The 27,645-nt window shown below is 27.9% G+C and overlaps 2 protein-coding genes across 2 annotated transcripts in view; one reads left to right on the top strand and one right to left on the bottom strand.

Moving 5' to 3' along the window:
- LOC107447032 (esterase E4) overlaps positions 1-2,980 on the top strand; it is a 44,284-nt gene extending 41,304 nt beyond the window's left edge. Inside the window, exon 10 of the mRNA XM_043051829.2 lies at positions 260-2,980. Within this exon, the coding sequence (XP_042907763.1) occupies positions 260-593 (334 nt within the window). The 3' untranslated portion in view covers positions 594-2,980. The remainder of the gene's footprint in view (positions 1-259) is intronic.
- A 3,795-nt stretch (positions 2,981-6,775) lies between these two features.
- LOC107447107 (proximal sequence element A Pbp95) overlaps positions 6,776-27,645 on the bottom strand; it is a gene marked incomplete at its 5' end in the record, with an annotated part of 34,294 nt that continues 13,424 nt past the window's right edge. Inside the window, 9 exon segments of the mRNA XM_043051827.2 lie at positions 6,776-7,088; positions 9,076-9,279; positions 12,301-12,380; positions 14,529-14,782; positions 15,959-16,294; positions 18,287-18,342; positions 20,278-20,656; positions 24,053-24,226; positions 26,251-26,351. Of these exon segments, the coding sequence (XP_042907761.2) occupies positions 7,063-7,088; positions 9,076-9,279; positions 12,301-12,380; positions 14,529-14,782; positions 15,959-16,294; positions 18,287-18,342; positions 20,278-20,656; positions 24,053-24,226; positions 26,251-26,351 (1,610 nt within the window).

Genomic DNA, 27,645 nt, shown 5'->3' with positions numbered 1-27,645 from the left:
TTGAGCTGTTCTCGTCAAACGAAAAGTACAGACAGCTTCCTGACTGAATTCACAAAAGGTCTATGGCTGATGCTTGACTTCTCCAAGTATCATTAGAAATAAAATTTGCAAAATTTATATCGAGACAAAAAACACACTTTTGAGCTATCTTAACTACACACCATTCTATCGATTTTTTTTTTTAATGCTTAAATATTGTATATAAATATTTTATAATATTGTTTAATATGTTTTAAAAATAATTTTTCTTCTTTCACAGGGAAGCTCCACAGTACGTGAATTACGAATATCCTCGTTGGGAGACTTACAAGCCAGACACACAACGTTACTATCGAATCGAAAGAGACTTACGTCCAGAATCATTTTACAAACAAAGAGCTGTCGACATGTGGACAAGACATCTCCCTGCATTGGCGGAGNATGACAACACCAACCACAAGCCCACTCATTCAAGACACGCGAGCCGAGAGTCTGTACAGAACACTTGCTTGGGCTATGGTCTCAATTTCCATTGCACTACTAGTTGTTGTGGTAGTTCTGCTGGTTGTACTTTACAACCAAAAGAAGAGCCAAAGCTTCAAGGCCAGCACTGAAAATCAATCTAGAATATCTGGTTCCACTCTTTACTAAAGGAAGAGATTCATAGATATTCCTCGTGATTTTCAAAGCACGGATCCAGAATGAAATATAGGATAATTGTGTTTAAATAGGTGATATACGAGTTTGCAAGGCGCCTTTACTTATTGAACAACTCTTAATTGATCAACTTTGGCTTTTTTTTCTAAGGGACAAATCATCGAAAAAAATTTACAGTAAACTCTCGATCATTCGCGTCTTGGCTATGGAGCAAAATCTTGCATGTAGAGAATTTTAGGACTAATTGACTTTTTATATACTTCTCATATTTTGTCCATAAGAAATTCTGTTTCAATGGTACTTTGTCTACGTTAGGTGCTGCTTTATATTTTGCTAGTTTGAGACCTGTTCAAATTTTTTTCCTGGCAAGATTCTGTGCGCCATTAATCTGTATGATATTCTTATCTTCAAAATATCAAACACAATTTTTAATTACAACCAGTACAGGGTGCGTAGCCAGATTTTTCAACGAAAAATAAGCACCTTTTAAGTACTCAAAAATATTTTTTATCACTTTCCAAAAAAAAAAATTCATAATTAGGATCTGTACAGTAATAAATATTTTTTTTTCTAAGTTCTTAATTTGTACACATAAAATCAATAAAGTTCAAGAACATTTTTAAGAAATTTACATACCCATGATAAAACAACTAGTTTCTGATAAATATTACAGAGAAAATTGTGAAAATCATGCATCTTATGTAATTTAGAACGATAATCGACAAAGCAAAGAAAAAATCTCTTTTTAAAAGATAGAATATTAAGCACTTTTTAAAAGCCCCAAATAAAAAAAAAAGTATCTTTAAGGGCTTTTAAAAAACATAAATCAAAAATAAGCACCCCGTAGCATTTTGTCGATTATTTTGTTTGCATGCACCGCTGTAATATTTTGCTTATTTGAGATTCTGTCCCATGGTCTGGGTAAAAATTTGATCAACAATATTTTGCTTAGATTTTTCTCAGTTTATAATTGTCATTTCTTTAAACATTTACGTACCTTTACACTGCAAAATTTTCAACACAAGTAACTTTTCTGACAATTTTAAAAGTCATCTGCGGTCATCAACGCGTCCACTTTCGCGAATAATTGAGAATTTACAGCACTTCATAGGATGAAGTCAACATGAACATGGTGCTTTTCATGATGGGATAAAAAATAAAAAAATTCATGAACTGTTTCATTTCAATAAATACATTATGTATCTGTTTAGGGACTGGTGCAGCGGAAACTGCAATTTAATGACTTTTTCTTGACCTTATTCAAAACTCGATTTACAATGGAATGGTAACAGATATTATTACTTAACACATTGTAATCCTGTCCACTTCAACAAGAAAAAAAATATCGGGTTATTATGACTAAGTATTTCAAATGAACAGATTGTATAAATGAATAAAGCTTACAATTTTAATTATTATGCACCACACACTTGCAACAGTTCATGTATAATAACAATTGAAATGTTTCTTGATATTTATTATAGCACCTATTCATACAAAAAAATTTTACATGAACACTAAAAAATAGATTTAGATGTCATATGCTATATAGATTATAGAAGACTATAATATTTTAAAGATATATGTTACTACTTTCACAATTGTAAAATACCTGTTTATTTGCTTACTTCTTCATTATAGTTTCAAGAAGTCTTAAAAAAATTTCTTTCAAATATAGACTGTTTTCAAAAAATTTAATTCAAAAATGCTATTAAATAAAATGAATGAAAAAATTTAGACATTGCTAACTTAGATTTTATAAAGAAAATTAAATATTTGATCATGTTAAATCTTACTTTTTACTTAAAAAAATCTTTTTCTTAAACTGGAGAAATAATATAATAAAATAAAAAGTCAGACGAATGTAATTAAACATTAGATTAACTTACGTACATTTTTAATATCACAGGTTAAAATATCAATATTTAACTATTACCCCCCCCCTCCCCAAGAGCCTATAGTAGCACATCTTAAAATACTATATTTCTACTGAGAGCGAATGTGCAAATTCCTTCTATGTGAATTTTATTTAACTTAAAATACACATTTTTACTGAAAATAAAATATTTAAAATTTCCAATAAAAAATGCTATGAAAGAAATCTTGTGAATGTCATATTTTACATACTGTTTTTTAATTATAGTTTTTTTAAATGTTATAAATAAAACGTGTTAAAAGTGAACTAGTGTTATAGTATTTTATGTTTAAAATATTAAAACTATTATAAAAACACTTATTATAAATTATTGTACAATTGATTTTGTGTAATTCTTTTAATATAAATATATTTAAATTCTTCTGTTGTATATGTTTTAATTGTTATTAATAAAGTGTTTTTAAAGGATTTGTCAATTTATGCATTAAAATAATTAGAAAAACCAACAAATTATATCAGCATTTACATAATTCTGCATGGGATTTAATGTAGAAGTTTAGGAAATTTTTCATTTAAAAGGGTCCTTTTATAGCCGATCTAATTCTAAAACTTAGGTGATCAGGGAAAAAAATTCACCATTCCAAAGAATGAATTTAGCATTATAATTAAAATAAGCACTTTTTAAGAACTACAGATAAAAAAATATGATATGAGACTATTTTTTAAATTAAGATTAAAACATAACAATGATTATGTTGATGATTATTATTATATCTAACGCACATAAGGCCAGTGTAAATTATAAGATAACGGCCAAATTTTCAAAACTCAAAAACAACACAATATTATCTCAAAAAGTAAAAACATTTTAAAAAAACCAAAAAAGATGTACCCAGATAGTACAAAATTATATTTTATGGGTAGGCTATAATTTTCATCGTCTATGATCAAGGTTATTTTATAGCATGACTAAATATTGATGTGCAGTTGATTAAGAAAATTCACTTCAAAATTTAAAAAAGAAAATTTTATCAAAAATAAATAAAAATTAATGCTTAATTTCCGGGGAGGGGGGAATTCCCGACTTTTTCAAGCATTTATGGAAAATTTCAATTACGCTTCAATCCAATTTCATTTATAATGTCAAATATTAAATTTTAAGTGCGAGCAAAAAAAAAAAGAAGAAAAAAAAGGTTAAAACATGAGGGTGCCCCTTGGCGAAATTGGCGACTTAACACAGGAATGGCGGCCGAAACTTAATAAAATTTTAATGAACCCAATATAAGCAAAATTAATTAACTCACTAAAATGAATTTTGAATCGAAACAAAAATTAATGGAGTAAGCACAGGAAGAAATGGAAAAAAATAACTTCTTCATTAAGCTTGAATATCCTCAGATTTAAGTGCACAGAATTCTCTAATAGCAGTTAGATACTGTCTAAATTTACCATGAATAGAATCTGTGCACCTCCATCGCCACATAAATTCGGCGAAATACGAATCGAAAATGGCGTCCGTGGCACCGGACTGGCGGTGAAATTTTTTTTATAGTCCATACCTGCCAACTTTCACTCTTTCCAAGAATGGATTTTCAGAGTGGTTGTAAAACAATAAACGAAAAACAATCTGACTCAAAAATATATTTATATTTTGATCCCGTTGAAATTCGTTTGAGCAAGAATTATTATGCTTTCATATATTTATTGTAATTATTTATATGTAGTGGTGGTCAAACTCATTTATAATTATCATTATAATAATGGAATAACCTGAGTATTGCTACCACTTTAATTATAAAAATAAAATCTTCCGGAAAATCCGGAAGAGTTGGCAGGTATGATAGTCCCTTTTTATGACTGCCCACATACCTTCGATCTCATTGGCCATAAGTAAAAGTAACCTTACCAGCCGGTATCCAACGTAGAACTAATGGACCTCTGAAATTACATATACTGTTGAACACTAAAAAATAATGCTGAAATCTAAACCTATTAGAATTACAATTGGGTTTCAACATCGCCCAGCTTGGCGATCAAGGGGCACCCTCAAATATAGTATACCCCCCCCCTAAAAAAAACATTAAATGAGGATGGAAACATGGAAAAGATGGGGAATAAAATTACACTAAATGATGTGGAATGTATAATATAATCTCAATAGCAGCTTGAATATTAAGATTGGTTATTTTCCCGTTATAATGTAGGGATTATTCAATTTTTTGCAAGCATAAAAAAAATGAACTTTTGCTGCCTTTTAGGGTCAAAATAAAATTTCCTGACTATTTCCCTGACCTGAAGTATCTCAGTCATACTACAGCCCAATAGATGGCTTCTGCTTTTTCACTGTCATCTTTATACAACCTTCATAAGTGGTTGGGTTCAGATCACTTTTGGCAGTGTTTACCATCCTCTCCAGCTTGTTTCACTTTGTTTTTACTCTCAATGCACTACTGTCAGACAAGACCCAATTCAAGCTTAGCCAAGAGCTTATACAAATGAAACATAAAAAATACTTAAGCAGATATTAAAAATATGATTATGCCAGCTCTGCAATTGATTGAAATAAAACTACAATAACCATGAATAAGAAACTCAACTAACTTTTTTTAAATTCAATCTTCAAATTTGAAAAAATAAAATGTTAATAATTGAGCTAAAATTCAAAAACATTTTAAGCAAGGTATTTTATTATACACAAAAAATATACATAGCAGCAGCCATAATTTTAATAACCATAAGCTAGTTTAATAACAAAATTAGTATTTCCTTCTATGACTAGAAATTAATACAACAAGTAATAAAAATAAAGCAATAAATAAAAATGTGAAAACATTGTATGAACTAATTATTCATAGATACAGGGAAAAAACCAAAGAATGAACTGGACAAAAAAAATTCATCCAGAGCCAAAAATAATTAATTACTTAAGCATTTTAAAATGTACAAAAACTTAATAATTTAACACATGTCAATTGAACAATTAAGTAATATATTTGACAAAATTTAATCAAATTACTACATAAAGAATTAAACTTTTAAAACAAAAATAATGATCAATTGAAGACAAATATATTTCAGTAACATATAGTCAGATAAAAAAAATGGAAATTTAATGATAACTAATAAATAAATGAGAAAATAGTATACAGGTTAATGCAAAATCGTTACCCTTCNACTTTTAAAACAAAAATAATGATCAATTGAAGACAAATATATTTCAGTAACATATAGTCAGATAAAAAAAATGGAAATTTAATGATAACTAATAAATAAATGAGAAAATAGTATATAGGGTAATGCAAAATCGTTACACTTCATAAATATTTTGATTTCATTATCATATTTATTATCATTCATTTCATACTTCATTATCATTATCAAAATCAATATATATATATATATTTTAAACACATACATTAAGAGTCACAAACTAATATTTAAGTAGGAAACAAACATTAATATTATCACCATCAGAAAAAATATGATCAATCAAAATTAGATCAAAATTATTAAAATCCGTTAGGAAATTAAATAGAAGTTATAATTAGAAAAGCTTTTGAGTTTTTCAAACAATCAAATAGGTTTTTATATTTTTATCATTCTTTTCATAAACATAATTTGACATATTGAAATAATTTTCTCACTTAAATATTAATTTGCAATTATTAATATGCAATTTCTTATTCAAATTCAATTTTTATTAAGAATTGCAGGAACACATATTAAAAGTGTTGATACAAAACCCATGTACTGAAACATCACATACTCAAAGTAAAACAAACAGAAAACACACTAATGTAAAAAATAACAATACTAATTTGTTCCATACAGTAGAGTAATTAAAGCCAAGAATATGCTGTGCAAAATTTTATACAAAAATTTAAAATATTTTTGTTCAACTGCAATTAAAATTACTCTAAATTATTTTCAAAAGATAAAAATAAAAGCATTTTAAACAAAACATAAAAATTTTATTTAGTTTCTCCCCAACAAAAATTAAAGAAAATAATAATGAAAACTTGGAAACAAGTTGATGTTGATTGATAGCTAACATCTTATTATTAATGAAAAGTGTTACCCAGAAATATACAAACAATAGGCATTAACTTGTTTTACAGAAATTAGAATAAAAAGAAAAACCAACTTTTCTAAAGCATGTGCAAAACAAAACATACACAGTTGTAAGACAAAGAAAATTTAACAAAAAATTCTTAATAGCTTATAAAAATTTAAAATTCTCATTTGACTCATTTCTCATTCATCATGAAACAACCTTTCATGTGGTATCACAACTTTGTGCATAACACAATCCTTAACATTTAACGTCTTGTAAATCCAAAACCTGAAATAATGTTTTAAATTTTTACATGAAGACAAAAAATGTTGTTAGCCTCTCACTAATTATTTAAATATTTTACATTATTTATAAACCCCATGAATAATGACAATATGAAAATGCAAATGTATATTATGATACAAGATTGAAAAGAAGAAGAAATAGTACAATATTGAATGGATGATTGAATTAAAATTGATAATTGGCAATAGAATCAAGTGTCTGATTCTTGATCTGGATCTGAAACATAGTAAAAAAACATCAATCAGTCAAAAATACTATTCATAAAGACAGACCAAAATTATTTTATTTTAAAACATATTTTTTTAATTATATTTATTTTAATTATTTTACAAATTAAAAAAACATATAGATTTTAGAATGTCAAGTGAAATAACTATCACTAATTTTAATTAATCTTCTGCTCAGAAAATGAATCTTGATAACTCAAACATCAATTGCGTTATGTTTGAATGTACTTTCGTCATAAGAAATAATACTTTTTAAAAGAATAATATGCTATTTTCAGAATTGTTGTAATTAACAGTTACTTGTAACTGTTATGTTAAATTTTATTAACTTTAACCAGTGCCCTCTATATTGAATTTTATTAAAAACAACATTTAAAATCACAAATGGTAAAATATTTATTAAACCCTAAACGCATTATGGAATAAAGAAGACAAAAAACAATTATATAAACCAAAGAACCATAAAAGTTAGAACTTATTTCAGAGACCTTCAAAAAGGTTTGGAGAGCTTCAAATATAAAAAACATGACAAAAATAGATGTTTTTAAAGTTGTTGTTCATTCCACACTTTTGTATGGAGCTGAATGTTGGAAACTCCGCAAAACTGATATAAAAAAAAAAAAAACTGGAAACATACCAGAGCAAATGCTTAAGAATTATTTTATAAATTTTTATTATACAACACTATTTTTAATAAAGATCTACTAACAAAGGCAAAATCATCACCCATTCATGAGGAAATATTGAAGAGAAGATAGACTGGACATACCCTTTGTTGTGGACATACTCAACAAAGGAAAGGCAAACACACAAATTTTTTAAGGACCCTAAAACATCAAGACTGCAGGCCAACTTCTACTTAAATCAATTTTTAATTGGCCATGGCGTATTTGGCACCCACCAATCAAGATTTTTTAGAAAATCCTCAATTTGTACTTATTGTGACTCTCAACGAGATATAATACACTTGATTTGCCACTGCCAAAAATTTCATGCACAGGGTGGCACGGAATTCCAGGACAAAACAGAACATCAGCTATTCTCAAACTTGACCTGCAGAAGAATTATTAAAGAAATCATCAAAACTACACTTGAGGACATGTTAAATACACCAGATTCAATAACCTAGCTGTCACTCCACCGTGTCAACCAATTCTTTCAACTCATCTTACAATATTTGTTTTAGTCAGACTCTCTGGTTATCCATGTATTTTGAACGTTTTAGTATTTTAAACTGTTTGTGATTCTAATATTTTGCTTCAATTTATCATATTCATTTTCTGATACTTAATTTTAGAGTTAAGATGAATGTTAACTTCTGTGCTTTAGGTTAAAGTTACATTAATTAGGTTCGGTGCTTTTTGTTAAAGGCGTTTTACTATGCCTTTGTATTTTTTGCTTTAAATTTTTTCATATTGTACTTTTTATTTTATATGCCATTCTTACTTGTTGCTAATGTAATTTTTTGTGTTTTATGTATGTTTTGTATGTAGAACGTATGTTCTACTCTCGTGTGCCCTTGAATAGGGTGGGTCGAGATACGAATAAACAATACCCTTTGTTTAAAATGGGATATCCCTAGGATAAATAAATTATGAGAAATTCTTCTGGTATACCCCTTCTTGTCTTTAATAATAGCACAGACCCGGACAACCTGAAATTATTCCTTCCAGGACGAAAGATTTCGCTAGTATTAAAACTTTCTTTTTTTCAATATTCAAGAAATTCTGAAGTTATATTTAAAGTCATACTTAAAGAACTTTAAACCACATCGCAATGAACGTCAAAATTCATTGTTTATTTATTAAACTCAGTAATCACAACATAACAGCAATCAAGGTATGCAGGTTCCTTAAAGGAGATACATTTGCCATGAAACAACATAATTAGATGTTGGAAATTAACTTAAAAAAATAATGAAAAAAGAATTTTTTTTAAAGCAACGATGATAAATACAATATGACTTCTGAACCTACCTTCCTCTGAATCAACAGAAGTCTTTCTTTCTAAAACACAGCTACGGCTGCTCCTTCTAAGTGAAACTGCATTTTCTTCTTTATAATGCCTTGGTTTGTGAACTAGGGGGTCTTTTTGGGATTTGCTTTTCCTAGACTTCTTAGGAGGTTTCACGCCACTGAGTTCCATTTCGTCTAATTCTGGTGATTCCTGTTGTTGTTCAGCTAGAATTTACAAGAAAGATTCTTTTTTAATAAAATTAAATACCTCACCTTATTCTTAATTTCATGATAGGGTTTTTGTGACATGCATCATTGTATGCTAACTGGATACTACTAGTAATGTGTTGAAAGACAGATTTAGTTTGATGAATGACTATAGTAAAATTGCATCATAAATTTAAATATGATAATATTTATGTAATTTTTCTTACAATATATATGAAATACATTATTTAAAATGCATTTTTATTTTCTTAAAATATTTAAATAAATTTTAAAGAATTAGCTTTGAAATATATTTTAAAATATTAAATTTTTGAGAAAAGGTAATTATTACATTATTCTTTAAAATATCACATTTATAGACATTCAGACCAACAACAGTCACAACGTATGATATTGTAGTTTTTTCATAAATTTTAGAAACTAAACTCTTAATAAAGAAATACTGAGAAAATTTTTCTTCTTTTTTAACTATATTCAGGGATGAGAGTAGTCAGAAAGTAAAAAACAGGAAATCCAAGAATGAGTAAATATATTTCTCATAATTATTTTTATTTGTGCGTATGTATAAATATATAAATATATATATATATATACACATATATGTATATTAACCATGTGATTATAAATCCCGAAGATTAATTTTAAAATTGTATGAATATATGAATATGAATTCTGATATATGGCTTTTAAATCCCGTGAATATGAAACTCTATAAAGAATTTAAAAAATGCGAAAATACAAATCATGATGCATAATTTTTAGATCATGTAAATACGAATCACGATACATAATTTTTAAATCACGTGAATACGAATACCAATGTCTAATTTTCAAAGCACGTTTAAATACGAAAATCGATGCTTGATATTACAAGATATAGCTAAAATAGAGAAATAGCTAAGGAGAAAATAGCTAAAATAAGTAAAACGGTTAGCAGCTAGGACGTAGTTTGAATTTTATGTCAATCTTTGAAAATCGTAAATAAATATAATTATTTTATTGCAACAACTGCATTTTTTAAAAAAAGCGGGATATTTATTATAAAGAAACCCGAAACTTTTAGAGAATTTGAGTTTTTGATAAAAAGGCTGCAATTCGAGAGACAAAAGCGAAAAAATCTTATCCCTGTATAAAGGTCAACCAGTTTTATCCCAAGGAAATGATTGTTAGAGAAACTTCAAAGGGAGGAATGAGGACTTCCAATACTTTCGCTCCGTGGAAAATTAAATTCCTCATAAAATATTTTAACTTGTGCAAAAAACATTTTCCGTGGAAATTAACGGGAAAAATCTGAAAATAAGCGGAAATCCGCGGACGAATCACATCCCTGAATATTAAATAAGATATGGTTAATTAGTAGCCACTGTGATGCCACATTAGGCATTACATATTTCCTAGGTTTTAAAATTTCTCTAATTTCATAAATTTCTTTTTTTTTTAAATCTAATTTTAATTAAATTAAACAAATTATTTAATTTTTATTACATATTATAAAAAGAAAATATAAATATTTTATTCAATTCTTAACAATCAATGCAACGGCCAACTTTTTAATTCAATACAAATATAAAACAAATTAATTCACTGTCGCGACTAAATCAAAATCTATTTATAACTCTTTATTTCTTAAGTTACTTTATTTCTCTTACCACAAAAATGTTTCAGTTACATGATTATATTAATTTACAGTGTTTCTAAATGTAATTGTAACTGTTTAAGCTAATTAAATCAAATTAAGTCAAAATGTAATTTTCAGTGTAATGAGTGATAAAGCTATAGGCAAATTATTTTGAATCTGATATCAATTATAGGAGGTTGGCTTTGCTTTTGGCTATTTTATTTTTCAATGAATCATTAACTATGGATCTTGTCCCATGATCTTAACTGTCTGTATATAACACTTAAATTACTTTTAATTTTGAATTCTTGGCGTTAGGATTGGGGAGTTTCACTCCATGGTCGATCTGATTATTAATTAACTTAAGAGAAAATCTCCATGTTAGAATATGCATTTCTTCATCCCAATAAGGGAGCTTTTTATTTTTGATATGATAGCCATGATGTATCTAATATTTTATAACAGTCATTGAACAGCCAACCCAATTTTGGGCTTATGACTACTAACGTTCCACTCCTAGCTTTGTAATTGCAATCCAGAAGCATAGCCAGCAATCAAGAAGACAAGGAAACTTCTGGATCAGTACCCCCAGAGGTATGATTTTTTATGAGAACATGGAGGATTTTGTGACTCAACAGATTTAATGTGCAACAGTCACCATGTACTACACGGGGGAGTCTTCGGGTAGAGGGGATCAAACCCACAATCTCTTGGACATGGGCTCAGTGCCCTACCAACCAGGCTATCCCGACCCTTCATGTACCTAATATTAATATTTCTAAAAATAAATGAACAAATCGTTTTTTGTAATAACTTTGGAATTAATCCTTATGTCATAAGGAGCGCAATTTACCAAAAATCATTTGTATTTCAGTCAAAATCTTCACTAAAACGCAATAAATTTACCTCCATCATATGAACTGGAACAACTTCCAATTAAATAACTAAAATGAACATAACCTCCATCAAAGTCACTTACAACAGTTATCTAATAGTTTTACTAACTTTAATGAATTTTATTAAGTAACCAACACTATTATAACTATAAGTACCAATTTAAAATAATAATTTAACTACGAAGAATAAACAAATTTTACCTTTATGTCTATTTTTATAACAGTTACTTATAACTTAAAAACATAAAAAACAAAAACGGTTTGTGATTTGTTTATTTTTGTTGGAATGGGAGAAAGTGTGTAGGCAATGTTTATGCAAGATACTCAATTATCTTCATTGAAATAAAAATTATTTGTAAATTGTAAAAAAGACGTAAATTTTGTAAATAAACACATTAAAAAAAATTCTTATATATGTATGGAAAAGAATTTAATTTACTTTTTTAAAGGCAGAAGGGGTGGATTAAATAGTCCCATAACCATTGCGTAAAAATATACACTTACTTTCTTCAGTTAGCGAGTTTTCTTCTACCTTGACAATAATCTTAGGTGGTCTACCCCTTTTCCTTTTAACTCCAAATGGGCTGTGTATAGAATTATACATTATAAAACTTAGATAAAAACAAACATAGCCAAACGAATGCATGCAATAAACAATAGATTATATATTAAATATTATATATATACATATATATAAATTATAAAAAAAATTTATATAAGAACTTAAAGACAATCTAGGAAAACTTAGTATTAAATATAAAAGTATAAACAAAAAACGCAAAAACTCAGAAAAAAGCATTATATAGCAAATTCTAAAAGTGCAAGGTTTCGTTCATGCAATATGGTGAACAGTAGCTGTACGACTTGTAAAATTTGGTTGGAACCTACACTCAGAACCGAAAAACGAACAATAAGCATGGAGAAATATTTAAGAACAAAAAATAAGCACATTTACAAACATAATTATAAATTTTCTAAATCATTAAAAACTCATAACGACAGCTAAGCTGATACGATAATATTGATTGAAGATGACACACCATCAATGGATGTATTATTTTCAGGAAAAAAAAAAGAAACGATTATCTATCATTTTTTTTTCTCTGCATGAAATTTAAACCCTTTTTTTTTGTTTTAAATTTAAATTTTGCATTTTTTAGATTTGTGCCGTCCATAACACCTTGCACATTAATGTTTTTTTTTTTTATATCCATTGATAACGTGTCACGAATTTTCGATGGTTTTGAAAGTTTGTGGCTGTGCTTGGACATGTGCCGGAACTTGCTCTTTGTGTTATTGTTCTTTTTTCTGTTTCTAAGTGAAAGGGTCCAGAGAACTACAACATAGCTTACAGTTGCTGCTGTTTGCCACATCACATTGCATAAATGAAACCTTATATTCTTGTAATCAGGAATGTAAAGACATTAGCTGCTAAGGAGTTTTAGCACTTATTCCTTTATATTTTGATTTTTGTCAGCTGCTCTAATGTGTATATCCATTAGAGATTGCTTACATACCAAGATTGGCAAGTTTCTGCCGAGGTGGTAAAAACCACTGGTAGAAACCGGTTAAAACCAGCATGGCAAAAACCCTTTTCCGCCAAATTTGTGGCAGAAACTGGGAGAAATTCAAAAAATGACAGAAAAGTAAGTACTGAGATTGACATATAAAGGATAATTCATAGAAAAAACAATTAAATGTTAAACAAAGTACAATTTATTTACAGAATTATCACCATTCAAAATCAAATATTACATTGTTTGTACTCTGCAATAATATATAACAAAAGACAAGTTTTGATGCAGTTTCTAAACCTAAACAATTTCTCAATTTGCTATGCACGAACGAGAAATTTGAGAAGTTTCTCTCAAATTCAGCAGGCATTGCCATTCACAAAAGGTTCAAAACGTTACTGTTATAATAATTGGATTGTTGCCATGCAAATTATGTCTTGAAAAGAAAAAAACTATCTGAAAATAGCTCTATTCAGTTATGCTAAGAGTTAAATGATAATTACTGAATTTCAGAGTTTAATATAATAAACTAAAATCTAGTATTTATATTTATTATTACATTACTTTATTCTTCATTTTATATAAATATTTGATATACTGCACTCTTTATATTTAATATAAATAAAATAATATATATTTACAAACAATGAATTAGAGTTTGTTACAGTTACATGGAGTTAAATTTTTCAGTTTACTTAAACAAAATGTCATTAAGCAATTACTAGAACTAATATAGAAGTTTTTTTTTAGTTTCTGCCAGTTTTTGGCGGTTTTTACCGGTTATAACCAGTTTCTGCCACTGGCATGGCAAAAACCAGTTTCTGCCGGCAAAAAGTCAACCCTGTTACATAGACACACACATATATAGATATACACACACAGGTGTGTATCTTGACAGCCACATGGGTGGAAAAAAGGAATTTCTGGGCAGAGTTACTTGATGTGTCTCGAGGGAGAAAACATCTCCCAGTCATGTTAATAGATTAAAAAGAAATATTACAGATTTATTATAATTAAAAAATAAATTTTTTGTTAAAATTTATAAGTCTACTGTTGTTTGACTAAGAATACTATATAAATAATTTAAATATTTAATAATTAATACAGAGAATAATTCTTTAATTACAGAAAGTAAATTCTTTTTAGTGGTGCTAATCAGTTATTTTTTTTAAAAATATAATAGGATGATTTGAAATGAATAATAAAACATTCACATACCCATTGGCCTTCAGACTTGATGCAGTGTACTTTTTTGCTTTAGTTTTGCCAATTAATTTTTCTTGTTCTTCAGTAAGAGGATGAGATGAAAGCAATGAAGGCCAAAGAAAAATTGATAAAAATCGTTGTTGCAACAGATTAAATGCATTTCTAGACTCCACTAGCTCCTCACAACAACATTCGTCAGATGGAAAACCAACTTCAACTTCAGCAGCTTTATGCATACTGTCATCTATGACTAAATGTCTCGTTTGCTATGCAGAAGAAGTAAAAAAAAAAACTTTTTAGAATATTAATAATTTAAAAAAGAAACAATATGCAAAAGAAGTAAAAAGAAATTTTAAAAAATATCAAATGTAGAATGGCACAAAAAAAATGGAACAAAAACATCCAATTTACTCCAATTATCAATAATAATATTTGAGAAAAAAAAATTACAAAAAAAGGAAGAACAAAAATTGGTTTAATTCTTTTAACCTCATTCAAAGGATTCATCTCGACTAAAGATTCTGCACATAGCCATTTTCAGCCCTTGAAAAATATAACACACTTTTATATGTTTCAAGGACTGTCTCGACTAAATGTCTCGTTTGCTATGCATAAGAAGAAGAAAAAATTTTTAGAATATTAATTATTTAAAAAAGAAACAATATGCAAAAGAAGTAAGAGATATTTTAAAAAATATCAAATGTAGAATGGCATAAAAAAATGGAACAAAAACATCCAATATACTCCAATTATCAATAATAAAATTTGAAAAAAAAATTGACAAAGAAAGGAAGAACCAAAATTGGTTTAACTCTTTAACCTCACTCAAAGGACTCGTTTAAACTAAAGATTCTGCATATAGCCATTTTCAGTCCTTGAAACATATAACACACTTTAGTCATAGATAAATTGAGCCTAATTTTCCTAATAATAGCCTTTGCCTGATTGCATTAAGATTGAAAAACTTTGAATCAGTAAAAATAGTGTTGCAGATTGAAAGTCACAGTAAATTCTGCTACAATGATATGCATATCTATAACAATTAATACTATTTTAATATTCCCTTATTAATAACATATGATAATTTATGTATGCAAATTATTTTATATTGTTATTAATATGTTCATGCATGTAAAATATTTAAAAAAATCTCAATTTTTATAAACAAAGTTTAAAATTTTTATTACTGTATTCCTAATCAGCTAATTCTTTTAGTACCCTTAATTATTTAATTTAAACTATTTCTATAGCTATTTCCCATCTATAAGCAAGAAGTGATTTAAAAGTAGATTACATTATACTACAATATGCTTTAATGTGATAAAATTATGTTCTTTTATAACTGATGAATTCTGTACATGAAAATAATAATTGAAAATTTAAACAACAATTGTATTAATTTAACTTTAAAGTTAAATTATTATAATAAAATGATTACTCACCATTGACTTCAAAACTGATTCCAATACTTCATTATTAGCATTGCGGCCAGGGCCTCTGCATTTTGAACATTTTGGCTCTTCCGCAGAGTGTCCAATTAAGTACTTCAGATAACTTCGACTCTCATTAATATAGCCAGCAGTTCTTCTTAGTCTTGGTTTAGTAACTTCCATAACCTCTAAGGCACTTAACGTAGAAAAATTGGGACATAAAACAGGTAGCTGCTCTGGATTATCTGGTTCAGGTTGAATAAAATAACGAATCACATTAGATAAAGTCTCCTTATATTCCGGTTTTTCATTAACTTCACTTTCTAGAGTGTCTTCACAATGCATTTTCTAGTATGAGAAAGAGACATTTTATCAATTATAAGCAATAAGTAAACAACAATTAAAAACTAAAAGTATGCACCCTATGGCAGAATTGCGACGAAAGTGTCACAGAAAATTACAGAGTGCTTGCACTAGGATTTTTCCTTTGGGAAGTAAAAAATTTGGTTTTCTATTCACGAAAGATTTTTTTTTTCCCCTTCGGAATTATATTCAAAAGATGCCTTTCTTCCACATTGAAGGAGGAAGAACTGATTGCAATTTTTCTATTCTCATTTGAGAATAAGGAAAAATAAAGAATAATGGAGTACAAAAAGAAATTGTTTTTCTGCAAAAATTTGTGAAAGCTTTTTTTTTTCTTCTCTGGAATGATATTCAAAACATGCCTTTCTCTCGCATAAAAGGGAAAAGAAAAGCTCGTAATTTTTCTATTCACATTTGAGAATAATGAAAAATAAAAAATAAGGAAGAAAAAAATTTTAGTTTTCTTTTCTGCAGAAATTTTTGAAAGATTTTTTTTCTCCAGAATTATATCCAAAAGATGCCTTTCTTCCACATCAGAGGAGAAAAAAATGCTTACAATTTTTCTATTTTAATTTGAGAATTAAGAATAATAAAGCAAAAAAAATGTATACATAGTTTTCTTTTCTGTATAAATTTCTGAAAGCTTTTTTTTGTCCCTGAAATTATATTCAAAATATGCTTTTATATTCAAAAGATGTCAGATTAAAAAAGTCCTCTGAATAACTGTTAGTAAGCATTGATGAATAAAAAGCCACAATTCCAATAACTTACAATTGAAGAGAAGATTCTATACAATACATACTATTTTACAAAGAATTGTTTAGACTTGAAAAACATCTAAAATAATTAAATTATTAAAAGAATAAAACATTTAACTTTTAGAGTATTGTAAGTTCTGTGATATTTTAACACCTCTTCTAGATGAAAATCATTAAAAATAATAAATGATTCTTTATTTTAGCTTATTTTTACAACTTCAAACAATGCAATGAAGCAGTATCTATTCTCACAATAAAAAAAAATTGAATACAAATATTTTCCTTTTGCACAAGACAGTTGCCTTTCTTCATATTCATGTTTTGTGGGTATCAATATCAAGAAAGTTTGTTTTATCATAAGGTGAAGTTCATAAGATAACCTAACTGTCATAAATATATATTAAAAACACACAACAGTTATATAAACAGCTTATTATTAGCTAAAATCATTATTTTATTTGAGGACAGATAATTTAAAGAATAGCCTTCTTTGCAAAAGTTTTTAGCTATTTTCAACACTTTTCCTAATAATCAAATAAAGTAAACCCTTTTTCTGAAAAAAAGGTTTGATGAGAGAAATATATTTCTTTATTCTTACAAAAACAGACAAAATTTCGAAAAAGAATAAAACACAAAAAACATATCAAATTTTAAGTTAATACGAAACAAATATTTTAAGTTTATAACAAGAAATTTTCTTTATCATATCGCAGTAAAACATTTGGTTATGCAACATTTTAAAAAAAAGTTTAGAGAATAATAGAATGTTAGTAACAAAGTTTTAATAAAATAAGAACAAATTACTAAACATAAAAGGAAAACATTAATATAATTATTAAAAACGTATAAGAAAACTGATCATAGAAATTTCAAAGTAACGAAGCGAGTGCTTTAAACAAATAGCTGGTATCCAACCTCTCTTTTTAACAATTCAAAGATTTGAAGTTTCATTTAATTATTTAAACATTCAGAAAAGTTTCATTTATGTATTTGGATAGAAACATTTTCAGCGATGTAGTAATTCCTACAAAAAAATTAGTAAAATAAGTTTGTAAAAATGGCCAAAAAATTGAAGCATACCTTACGTAAAATTTTAAAAAGTAAAAATTCAATTTCTTTTACAGATATTCCATATGGCAAAAACATGCAAAATTTAAGATAATTCAAAGAAAAACAAGACAAAAATCAAGTTTGATAGTAAAAATCAAGTTCAGCATACCTTTCTTAAAAAAGACCTATAAAAATTATATTCAGCAGTTTCCCGGGCATTCATACCTAGAAAAACATATAATTACATACAATGACAAAAAGCAAACAAACATGCCACTTGAACAGCATCAATTAGTCAGTTAAAATAATATAATTAGAAATGTATAAGTACAGTTTGGAGCAAATACCAAATGCATTTTCATTCATAAAAAAATTGTTAAATATTAGTATCTTAAAGCTTCAGCTTATAAAATAACAAAACAATAAACATAAAATGATAAAAAAAAAGCTAAAATCTAACTTGAACCACAATAATATAATCAGGTTCTGCTGGTCATCAAGTGGTAGCTTTCAAACATTTGTAATTAAAGGTATGGTATGCTGACTTAATTTGGTGTTTTGGTCTGTGATTCTGTCAAGAAGTAGCATATAGTCAGTCTATGGAAAGAACTCCCCCTCGTCATTAGTTTGGAACAATGGCAATAACTATGGTTGCAAGGTTTACTATTTCAAGTATGGGTAATGGGTCATTATTTAAGATAGATTTTGGTTCTGTCGGCAAAAGAATGAGAATCAGAGTCGAAAGAAGCACCCTTCTATTAAACACACTATTTCTTTTTTTCATAGCAGCAGACAGTTTTAGATACTGTGGTAAAGGGAGTTCTTTCTATAGGCAAACTATACATTATTTCGATTGGGAACATTTTTCATCTAAATTTGCATTTAGAACTTTTATTTAGTTGATAGAATAATCTCATCAACAATGGCTGGACAGCCAATCTGCTTATGATAAATATGTTACATAATCTTGTCAATTAAAATTCAGCAACAAAATTCAGGGTGCATACAGAGAGAAGACGAAATCCAAGGAGCTCAAACTTTTAAGGACTTATCAAAAATTTAAAAACTTTACAAAAATTTAACTTTGCGTAAAAGATAACTAGACAGTTTTTTTTTTAATTAATAAGCAGTTATTATAAGGAACTTGCAAAAAATTATATTTTACATATTTTTTTCTAGTCCTTAATGAAATAAATTTCGACTTAGTCAAACTTCATCAAGAAAATAAATAAAGTTATCACTTTTACACATAAATACATTTTCCAGTTTCAAATATTTCAATAAATCTTGTTGAAGTACAGCTGTTAAAGATTAACATAAAAACCTACCAATCTTATATTTTTAAATTTGAATACATAAGAAAATCCAAGGCATTTTATAGAAAAATTGGAAATCTAAGTAGTTCCAATTACTCCTTGGAGACTTTTTTATTTCCAAGGAGTTTCTAAGGAGTATAAGGAGTCTGTACGCACCCTGAAAATTTTGATTTATGCAGAATTTAAAAAGCAATTTTCATTAGTTTGCATAAATTTAAATATTGTTCAGGCAATTATTTAAATATTGTCCATAAACTGTAAGCATTAAAAAAATAATAATAATAGCAGTAACATATTATTAGTTGTATTAAACAGACAAGTTGTTTCTAATGATACTGTGAAAAGCCAAACTGTCCAGACATTTATCTTAGGAATACATCAAAAAAGAGTGCATTTCATTTGACAAGCCACAAGAGTGAAAGTGCGATTTAGCTCAAAACCCCTTAGATAAGGCAGCACTACTCGTTTATGATGCAAATTCCACAATTTGACATAAATCTGAAGAATGAAGGATATTTTTCTAGATCCCTACACCCCTGGTACAGCTCAGCAAATAACCACAGAATTTTTCATTCCATAGATTTTCTGAGTACGTATATCGCACATACCTAGTGGATCTTAGCAGATTTAAGAATCTAACCTTGGCCACTCTATCAAAGGGCTATAACAGTCTGAACAAAATAGTAAAATCCTGAACAAACTAGAGGAATTTTTCAGTTGCCAGTTATTTTGACCAGTGCTTAGGTCTTATTTCTACTACTTAATAAATAAATAAATAATGCAACAAAATAATTGAAACAAGATTAAAGACATTTGTCAGTAAATTCAGCTGAATGATACTCACAAATAGGACCACTAGTCATCATAGAAGGCATCAGATTAGCTTCTTCACGCAACCTGTCTTGCAAAACATTATATAACCAGAGTCTATCAGTGCTATTAAGAAGGATATCATCATCATCTTCTTCTGATCCATCAAGTTCCTCATCTTGATCTATAGGTTCCTTTTTGGGTTTCTTTTCTTCATCAGTGCTTACATAGTCATCAAGCTCAAAGACTCCCTTCCTCTTTTTACAGACTGAATCGGTTTTGCTTTTCTGATAACATTCTGGAACATATTTGGGAACCCATTCATCGTCATTTTTATCTGAAATTTTACTGAACAACTCCTTTTGAAGTATTCGCAAAGAGGGCATCGAAAGATTAGAAGTACCAAATTTTTCCTGCATATAAAAAAAAAAAAATCAGAAAAATTGAAATGGTTCAAAAAATTGCATGCGTAGTTTTTGAAAGATAAAAATACAGTCGAACCTCGATTTCAGGAATTTTTCGATATCTCGAAGAAAAAAAAATTCCCTTCAAATTTCCTATACACTCAATGATTAAAAAAACTTGATTTCACAAATTTTTTTTTCCAATCCCTCGATAACTTGAATTTTTTTCCATAAATAGTGTAGATTTTTTTTCCAAAATTAAAAAAATATTCCAAAAAAAATACAAAATTTTAAGAATGGCTGACAAGGCATGGAATGATGTGTCTTCCTCTACGATAATGAATGGCTTCAAGAAGTCTGGATTCATTAAAGATCACGAAAGTAGTCAAACAATCAATATCATTAATTCTGCTGAAAACTACACTGAAAATGATTGGAACAGATTGACCGGACTTATGAAGCTTGATGACATGGAATTTCATGACTTTGTAAACGTAGATGATGCAGTAACAGTGTGTGGTCAGTGGGATGACAATGATATCATCGCTCAAACAAAAGCTTCTTGTGAACTATCAGAAGAGGATGAGGAAATCGAAAATTTACCGCCCAATGTTCCTAACAAACAAGCACTTTCTCCAGTGGGCACTGTAAGGAGATTCATTGAGAGGCAGCCGAATATGTCAGAGGAGACATTTAAAGCTATAGTCCACTTAGAAAGTGTTATAGACAAACTTTCTTACACATCTCTAAAGCAAACAATTGAATCTTTTTTAAAATGAAAGTGCAAAAAGTATTTTTAGAATAAATATGGAATAGTAAATAATGTATGTAAAGAGCATTTTTCTTTATTCTACCATTGATAACATGCGATTTACGATAATTCGAATTTTCTATATCTCGAGTTTCTTCTACTCTCCCTTCAAGTTCGAGATATCGAGGTTTTACTGTATTCGCAAATTGCAATAGGAACGGTGATAAAGAGATATAACTAAAAACTTAGGTCAGTAAATAAACTAAAAATATTCAAATTAGAAAAAATAAAACTTATATAAATCACAAATAAAGTTGTTGTTAAAATTCTTAAAAAAGCCACTTAACTGTGAAGCACAACTTTTATCTGTTTCACTTTTTGTGACAATTGCAAATGTAGAATGTGATATTTGTTTATTTTTTGTGATACATTGCTACAAAACTCTGATACAACAAAACTTTTCCGAATGCCTACACTAGTTTACATAATAAACAACATATTAAACCATTTTGAGCATTACGAAGTACACAACCCTTTTAGAATCTAAATAATTCTCTCACAAATATATTACTTTTAAAAAGTACAGTCGAGCATAGAATAGTGATACGTTAATTGACTGGATCGATTGAGGATCACATATTTCTTTCCTTGCCTTACATAAAAAAAAGTTAATAAATAAATATTAAAAAAATTATATATCACTAATATTCTTTCTTTCGTGATTTTCTAAGACAACTTGAAAAATTACTTCTTTGCTCACATTTTTTTGTCCAATTTCAATAAAGGAAGAAAGTAGACAGAATCAGTTCTCCCAGTAAAGAAAGAAGTTTCTTCCAAATATTAGAATGCGGAGGAATAAGATTTCCAATTATATTTGCTATTGAATCAAATCTTTTGAGTACACACATTATTTTCTAATAAGTTTCATAGGTAAAGGATAAATTTTCAAATGTATCTGGAAAGTACAAACAGACACATTAATGTTCGCGCCAATAAAATGAGAATGTCAAAAAATTAAGTCTAAAACAACAGAGCACCCAAACATGGCATTAGCATATTAACTGTATCAGAAAGGAAAAAAACTTATTATGAATTATAATAGTTAGTCTTTAGGCTGAAAAAAATATAAAATTGGCTTAAAAAGAGAGCCAAGGCCTTGTTTTTCAGTTGTGCAACTATTTGAATTTTAAATGAACTGGATAAACCTTGGTCTTGACTGATTCAGATAATTAGTGCTCTGTAGTTGCAAAAAATAACAGATCCGTAAGAAGAGACTGCATAAGTAAACATTAAAACAGCTAAACGATTTCTGATTTATAAAAGTTATCCAAAACACGTTAAAAGAGAAGACTATCAGAAACACTTTTAAAATGCAATGCTATCATAAAAACGCCAAAAAAATATAAATTATTATATACAAAAGCAAAACAGGAAAAATAAAAATCAATTTTAATTTCTAAAAGAAAATTTTAAAGCTAAACATCTCAGTTTTCTGNACGATTTCTGATTTATAAAAGTTATCCAAAACACGTTAAAAGAGAAGACTATCAGAAACACTTTTAAAATGCAATGCTATCATAAAAACGCCAAAAAAATATAAATTATTATATACAAAAGCAAAACAGGAAAAAAAAAAATCAATTTTAATTTCTAAAAGAAAATTTTAAAGCTAAACATCTCAGTTTTCTGATTACTGTAATTTCAAGAAAAAGTTAAGTTTAAAGTCCAATAGAAACCTTCTTCAATGTTATATGCTCAACATGGAAAACATTTTCAACTGATTCATGATTGGTACTAATGCACTTACATTGTGCTAAAACAATAGGACAAGAGTGTGTACAGAGCACAAAGAAAAAATTAATAAATAAACAAACAAAACACCCTGAATAACTTTTAATCTAATGATCAGATTTTCAGACACTAAAATTTATTCTTAATGGTTCGAGAAGGTGCTTCAAATTTATTGGTGACCATATTTTAAGTTATGAAATCAATCACAAAAACGTACTTTTTCCGAATAAACATTTTTTTTCCTGATGAATTCTAAGTTAGTACCCCTAAAATATATGGGGTAGCCGCAATCTGGGAAATATTGTCCTAATAGTATGGTCAGGAGAGCAATCCAAAGTTTGGACCTCTTAATATTAATTTTACTTTTTGTGTATTTCACTATATATTGAAATTTTTTTAAGTGAAACAAAACATTTCTGCACACATTATGTAAAATTCGTTTATCATTAGATAATTCCATGAAAAAAATAATTTTCTATAATAATTCATTGTTTTATTTAATAATAGTCGAAAATTGTTTAAATTGTAAGGTATACAAATTTTTACATCATTTAAAAGAATGTAATTTTATGAGAAAAAAAATTCAGTATTTGAATTACACCAATAGAATGATTCTTGAGAAATCAAATTTGACAGTATGACGTTTTTAAACTTCAGTTTTGATTCAATGTTTATTCAGAGAAAGTAGGTTTTTGTGATACAGAAAGTAGATACCGATTATCAGTAGATACAGAAAAAAAAAAAATTTGCACTCATCCAAAATTAGAGAACTAAAAAAAATGCTGAAATATCACATACATGAAAAAGCAAATGAAACAAGAACTAAGAAGAAAAAAACTAAATTACAATTTTAATTAACGTACAAAATCTATCTTTTCATCAACCATATGCTGTATCTTTTCCAAAGCAGATTTTAATGCAGACATAGCACTGTTCTGAATGCCTTTCAGTCTAGCATTTTGTGTAACACAATTCTTTGAAGGAGCATTTGGCTTTAAAATTATTCCCCCTTTTTCATCACGTACTTTCTTCTTACCCTGTAACAATAAGAGAAAATTTGTATGAACATAGATTTAATGTAAAATAGTCACTCATCCCGATAACATACAGAAATATTTGGATTACAGTAACCAGGTTATATTTGCTCAATGACTTCTTTCCATTGCTTTGGTTTATTATGACAAAAATATTTGTCACAACAAACCAAGGTATTAAAAAAAATAAACCCTAATTATTCAAACATGATTTGATAATAATATACCTTTGCTACTTGACAAAACTCCATCATTATTACAAACCATGGAGCAAGGATCATTACTTTTTTTATTACATTTTATAACTGGTGTTCAACAGTCGACTGAATTCTGAGTATACAACCATCAATGTTCAATTTTGTAGCCTTGTCATATTGAACACAACCTGAAAGACTATGGAAATCCTGGATCAAGCATTGGGACAAATTGGACTTTGTGGAAGACTTTTTGATGGAACTTAACTGCATTTGTGCCATGCAGAGGAAAACTACGAAAACCTCACACTGTTAACCTGGCGGCAAGGAGATTCAGTCTACCACTAAAGATAGTTGACGTGTGCACTGTGCAGACATGTGATTGTTGGAAGAAGAAATTATCTGATTTTTTTTTCTCAATGTGTCTCTTTAGTGAATATGGAAACATTCACTTTAACAACAAACCCACCTGGACTGCAACAGATGTTGGCATATTATATTGAATTAATAAATTCACAAAGAAAGCCTAGGTTTTTATTAAATTTTTGTTTTTTCGTAGAGCCAGAAATCAATGGATGTTAAAAGAATCAAAATAGCTGTCTGGTTTATTTTCCAAGTAAATTTGACATTTTTCGCAGTATTTAAATAACACATGAAATTCCAGAGATGGTTCAAAACTTTCGGTGTAACCCACATTTGTTTTTGATAAAATGAAAGTACAGAAACAAATCAAGATATTTTTGTAAAAGAACTACTTTAGCAGTCATTCAAAAGGAAAAACAAGCGTCTATTTTTAAGATAATAAATGAATTATTTAATTTCAATTTTTAAGCATGAAAAAGAACAACACTTAAACAATAGTTTCAAAAGTTTTTAGCAGAATGAATAGGAGGCAGAGCTGCTAAGTTGATTAATAACTTTATAAACAAAACATTTATGATAAAAAATATTGAGACATTACTATACATCCCCTTGCCTTTTGCTCCTGTCAAAATCATGGGGTTAGCTTTCGTCTCCTATTTCTCATGCCCATATTTCCGGGCTAGAACATTAAAAAAAATTCAACAAAAAGGTTTAAATATATCCATCTCTTGTGCTCAGAATTTTTTTCATTTCTGATATTACACACTAGATTACTGCATCAGTTTATTTTTAATGTAACTGCAGACACCAGGCCAAAAAGAGACCAGCCAATCTCAGAGTATAATCCTAATAATTTGATTGAAAGACATTTTCTTAGACAGATATATTCAACTGATAAGAAACGGCAACCATCAATATGCAAAGTTTGTTGTCCCAGAAGAGATGCAAACATTAATAGATGAAGGAAGGAAACTCGATACTACTGTCCAAATTGTGATGTTGGCCTTTACATCTCATGCATTGAAGTTTATCATAAAAGAAAAAATTACTAATATTATGCTTAAGTTTCATAAATTCTGTTTTAATGTTAAAATCATGTATTTTTTAATTTCCCTTGCTTATTGGAAAACCAACATTGAATCTCAATAACCCTGAATGCTGGCTTCACCTAAAAAAATTTATGTTTTTAAATTACGAGCTAAAAAATAATTCCAAAAATCACAAGAGAATACATTTATTGTACATACACCTTTCTTTATATATATAATTTTCTTGAAAAAAAATAGGCCCATTTATGACCATTTTCTACAAAATAATAAGATTATTAAAGGGTTAGAAATTATAAAATAATTCAATATAAACTTAAATAGAATCATCAAAATAGGATTATAATAGCTAAAGTAGGCCAATTAATGAATGAACAATTTAAAAATATTCAAAATTCACTGAGTGTATGAAGTTAGAAAGTACCTTCTGAATACGTTTGGTGTGCAGTTCTAACCTTCGAGCACGGACCAAGCACATATTATCAGTCCTGCCTTCCATTTCACGAGAGATGAGAGCCCATTTTCCTAAACAAAGAAATTTTCATAATTGGTTTATTTAAACTAATCAAATGCAAAAAAGAAACACCTTTATTCCTAATTTTAATTATTGAGAGCTGTAATATATTTTTTTCTTATGGGGCACCGAAATTGAGGGTGTTTCTTACTCTAAATAGACAAAACTTGAATGATATATGAATGCACTAGACCTATTGCAACAAGGTTAGTGAGTTTTATTTAAAAAAAAATAATAAAAAATAAAAAAAAAAAGATCTGGGCTTTTTTACTAAAATCTTTATTTTTTAATTTTTTTCAGATCTTTCATGAACTTAATTTTTATAATTAATAACTAAGTCTAATCATAACCATGTTCCAGTTTGAAGAGCATGACAGAATTCAGTTAACAAATAAACCTGTTTATTCAGATGCATTTATCAGGAGTGTCACTTGATTTGATTGAAGTAAACTATACATAGTAATATAAAAATAGAATACATTTTTACATTACAATTACATTTTATAAAATCAATTTCCCTAAAATATTATTATAAATAAATTATATTTGAAAGTATGCTTATAAAAATTGTTTTACAGTAACACACGCCAATATATTGAAATAAAATATAGCTGTTATATTACTGTTACCCAATATGTTTTATTTTAATGTAGCCTGATGTGAATTCCCTAATATTGCTGAGTTTCTGTGTAACTGCAGTTTGACAAATGTTTTTATCAGGGTTGGGTTTTTGATGTCAAAAAGTGGTTTTTGACATGACAAGGGTATAATACNGTAACACACGCCAATATATTGAAATAAAATATAGCTGTTATATTACTGTTACCCAATATGTTTTATTTTAATGTAGCCTGATGTGAATTCCCTAATATTGCTGAGTTTCTGTGTAACTGCAGTTTGACAAATGTTTTTATATAGAATAATTTAACTTACTCATTCCTCAATTGTTAAAAAAATATATATATAACAAAAGGCAATATGAATTGATCTTACTCACCTTTCTCTTTAAATGTCATATTAAAATAATTTTATTTTAATATTGTATAAACTTAAAATTTCAGAAATATATATTTGTAATGATAAAATATAATATGGTTTAGATAGATAATGTTTTAAACATAAAAATTGGCAGAATTTCAAAATTGTGAGAATTATTATTGTTTGCTTATTTCTACAGGTTTAAAAACAATTTATGATCAGCTGAAAGAATGAATCATTGCCTAGATTTATAAATGACTAAAATGACTACTAATAATGATGCAATTAATAGTGGTTTGGCAGAATAACAGAATATTTAATCACCAA

The sequence above is a fragment of the Parasteatoda tepidariorum genome, chromosome 10, assembly GCF_043381705.1.
Source record: "Parasteatoda tepidariorum isolate YZ-2023 chromosome 10, CAS_Ptep_4.0, whole genome shotgun sequence".
NCBI lineage: Eukaryota > Metazoa > Arthropoda > Arachnida > Araneae > Theridiidae > Parasteatoda > Parasteatoda tepidariorum.
This window is presented reverse-complemented; position numbering and strand designations above follow the sequence as displayed.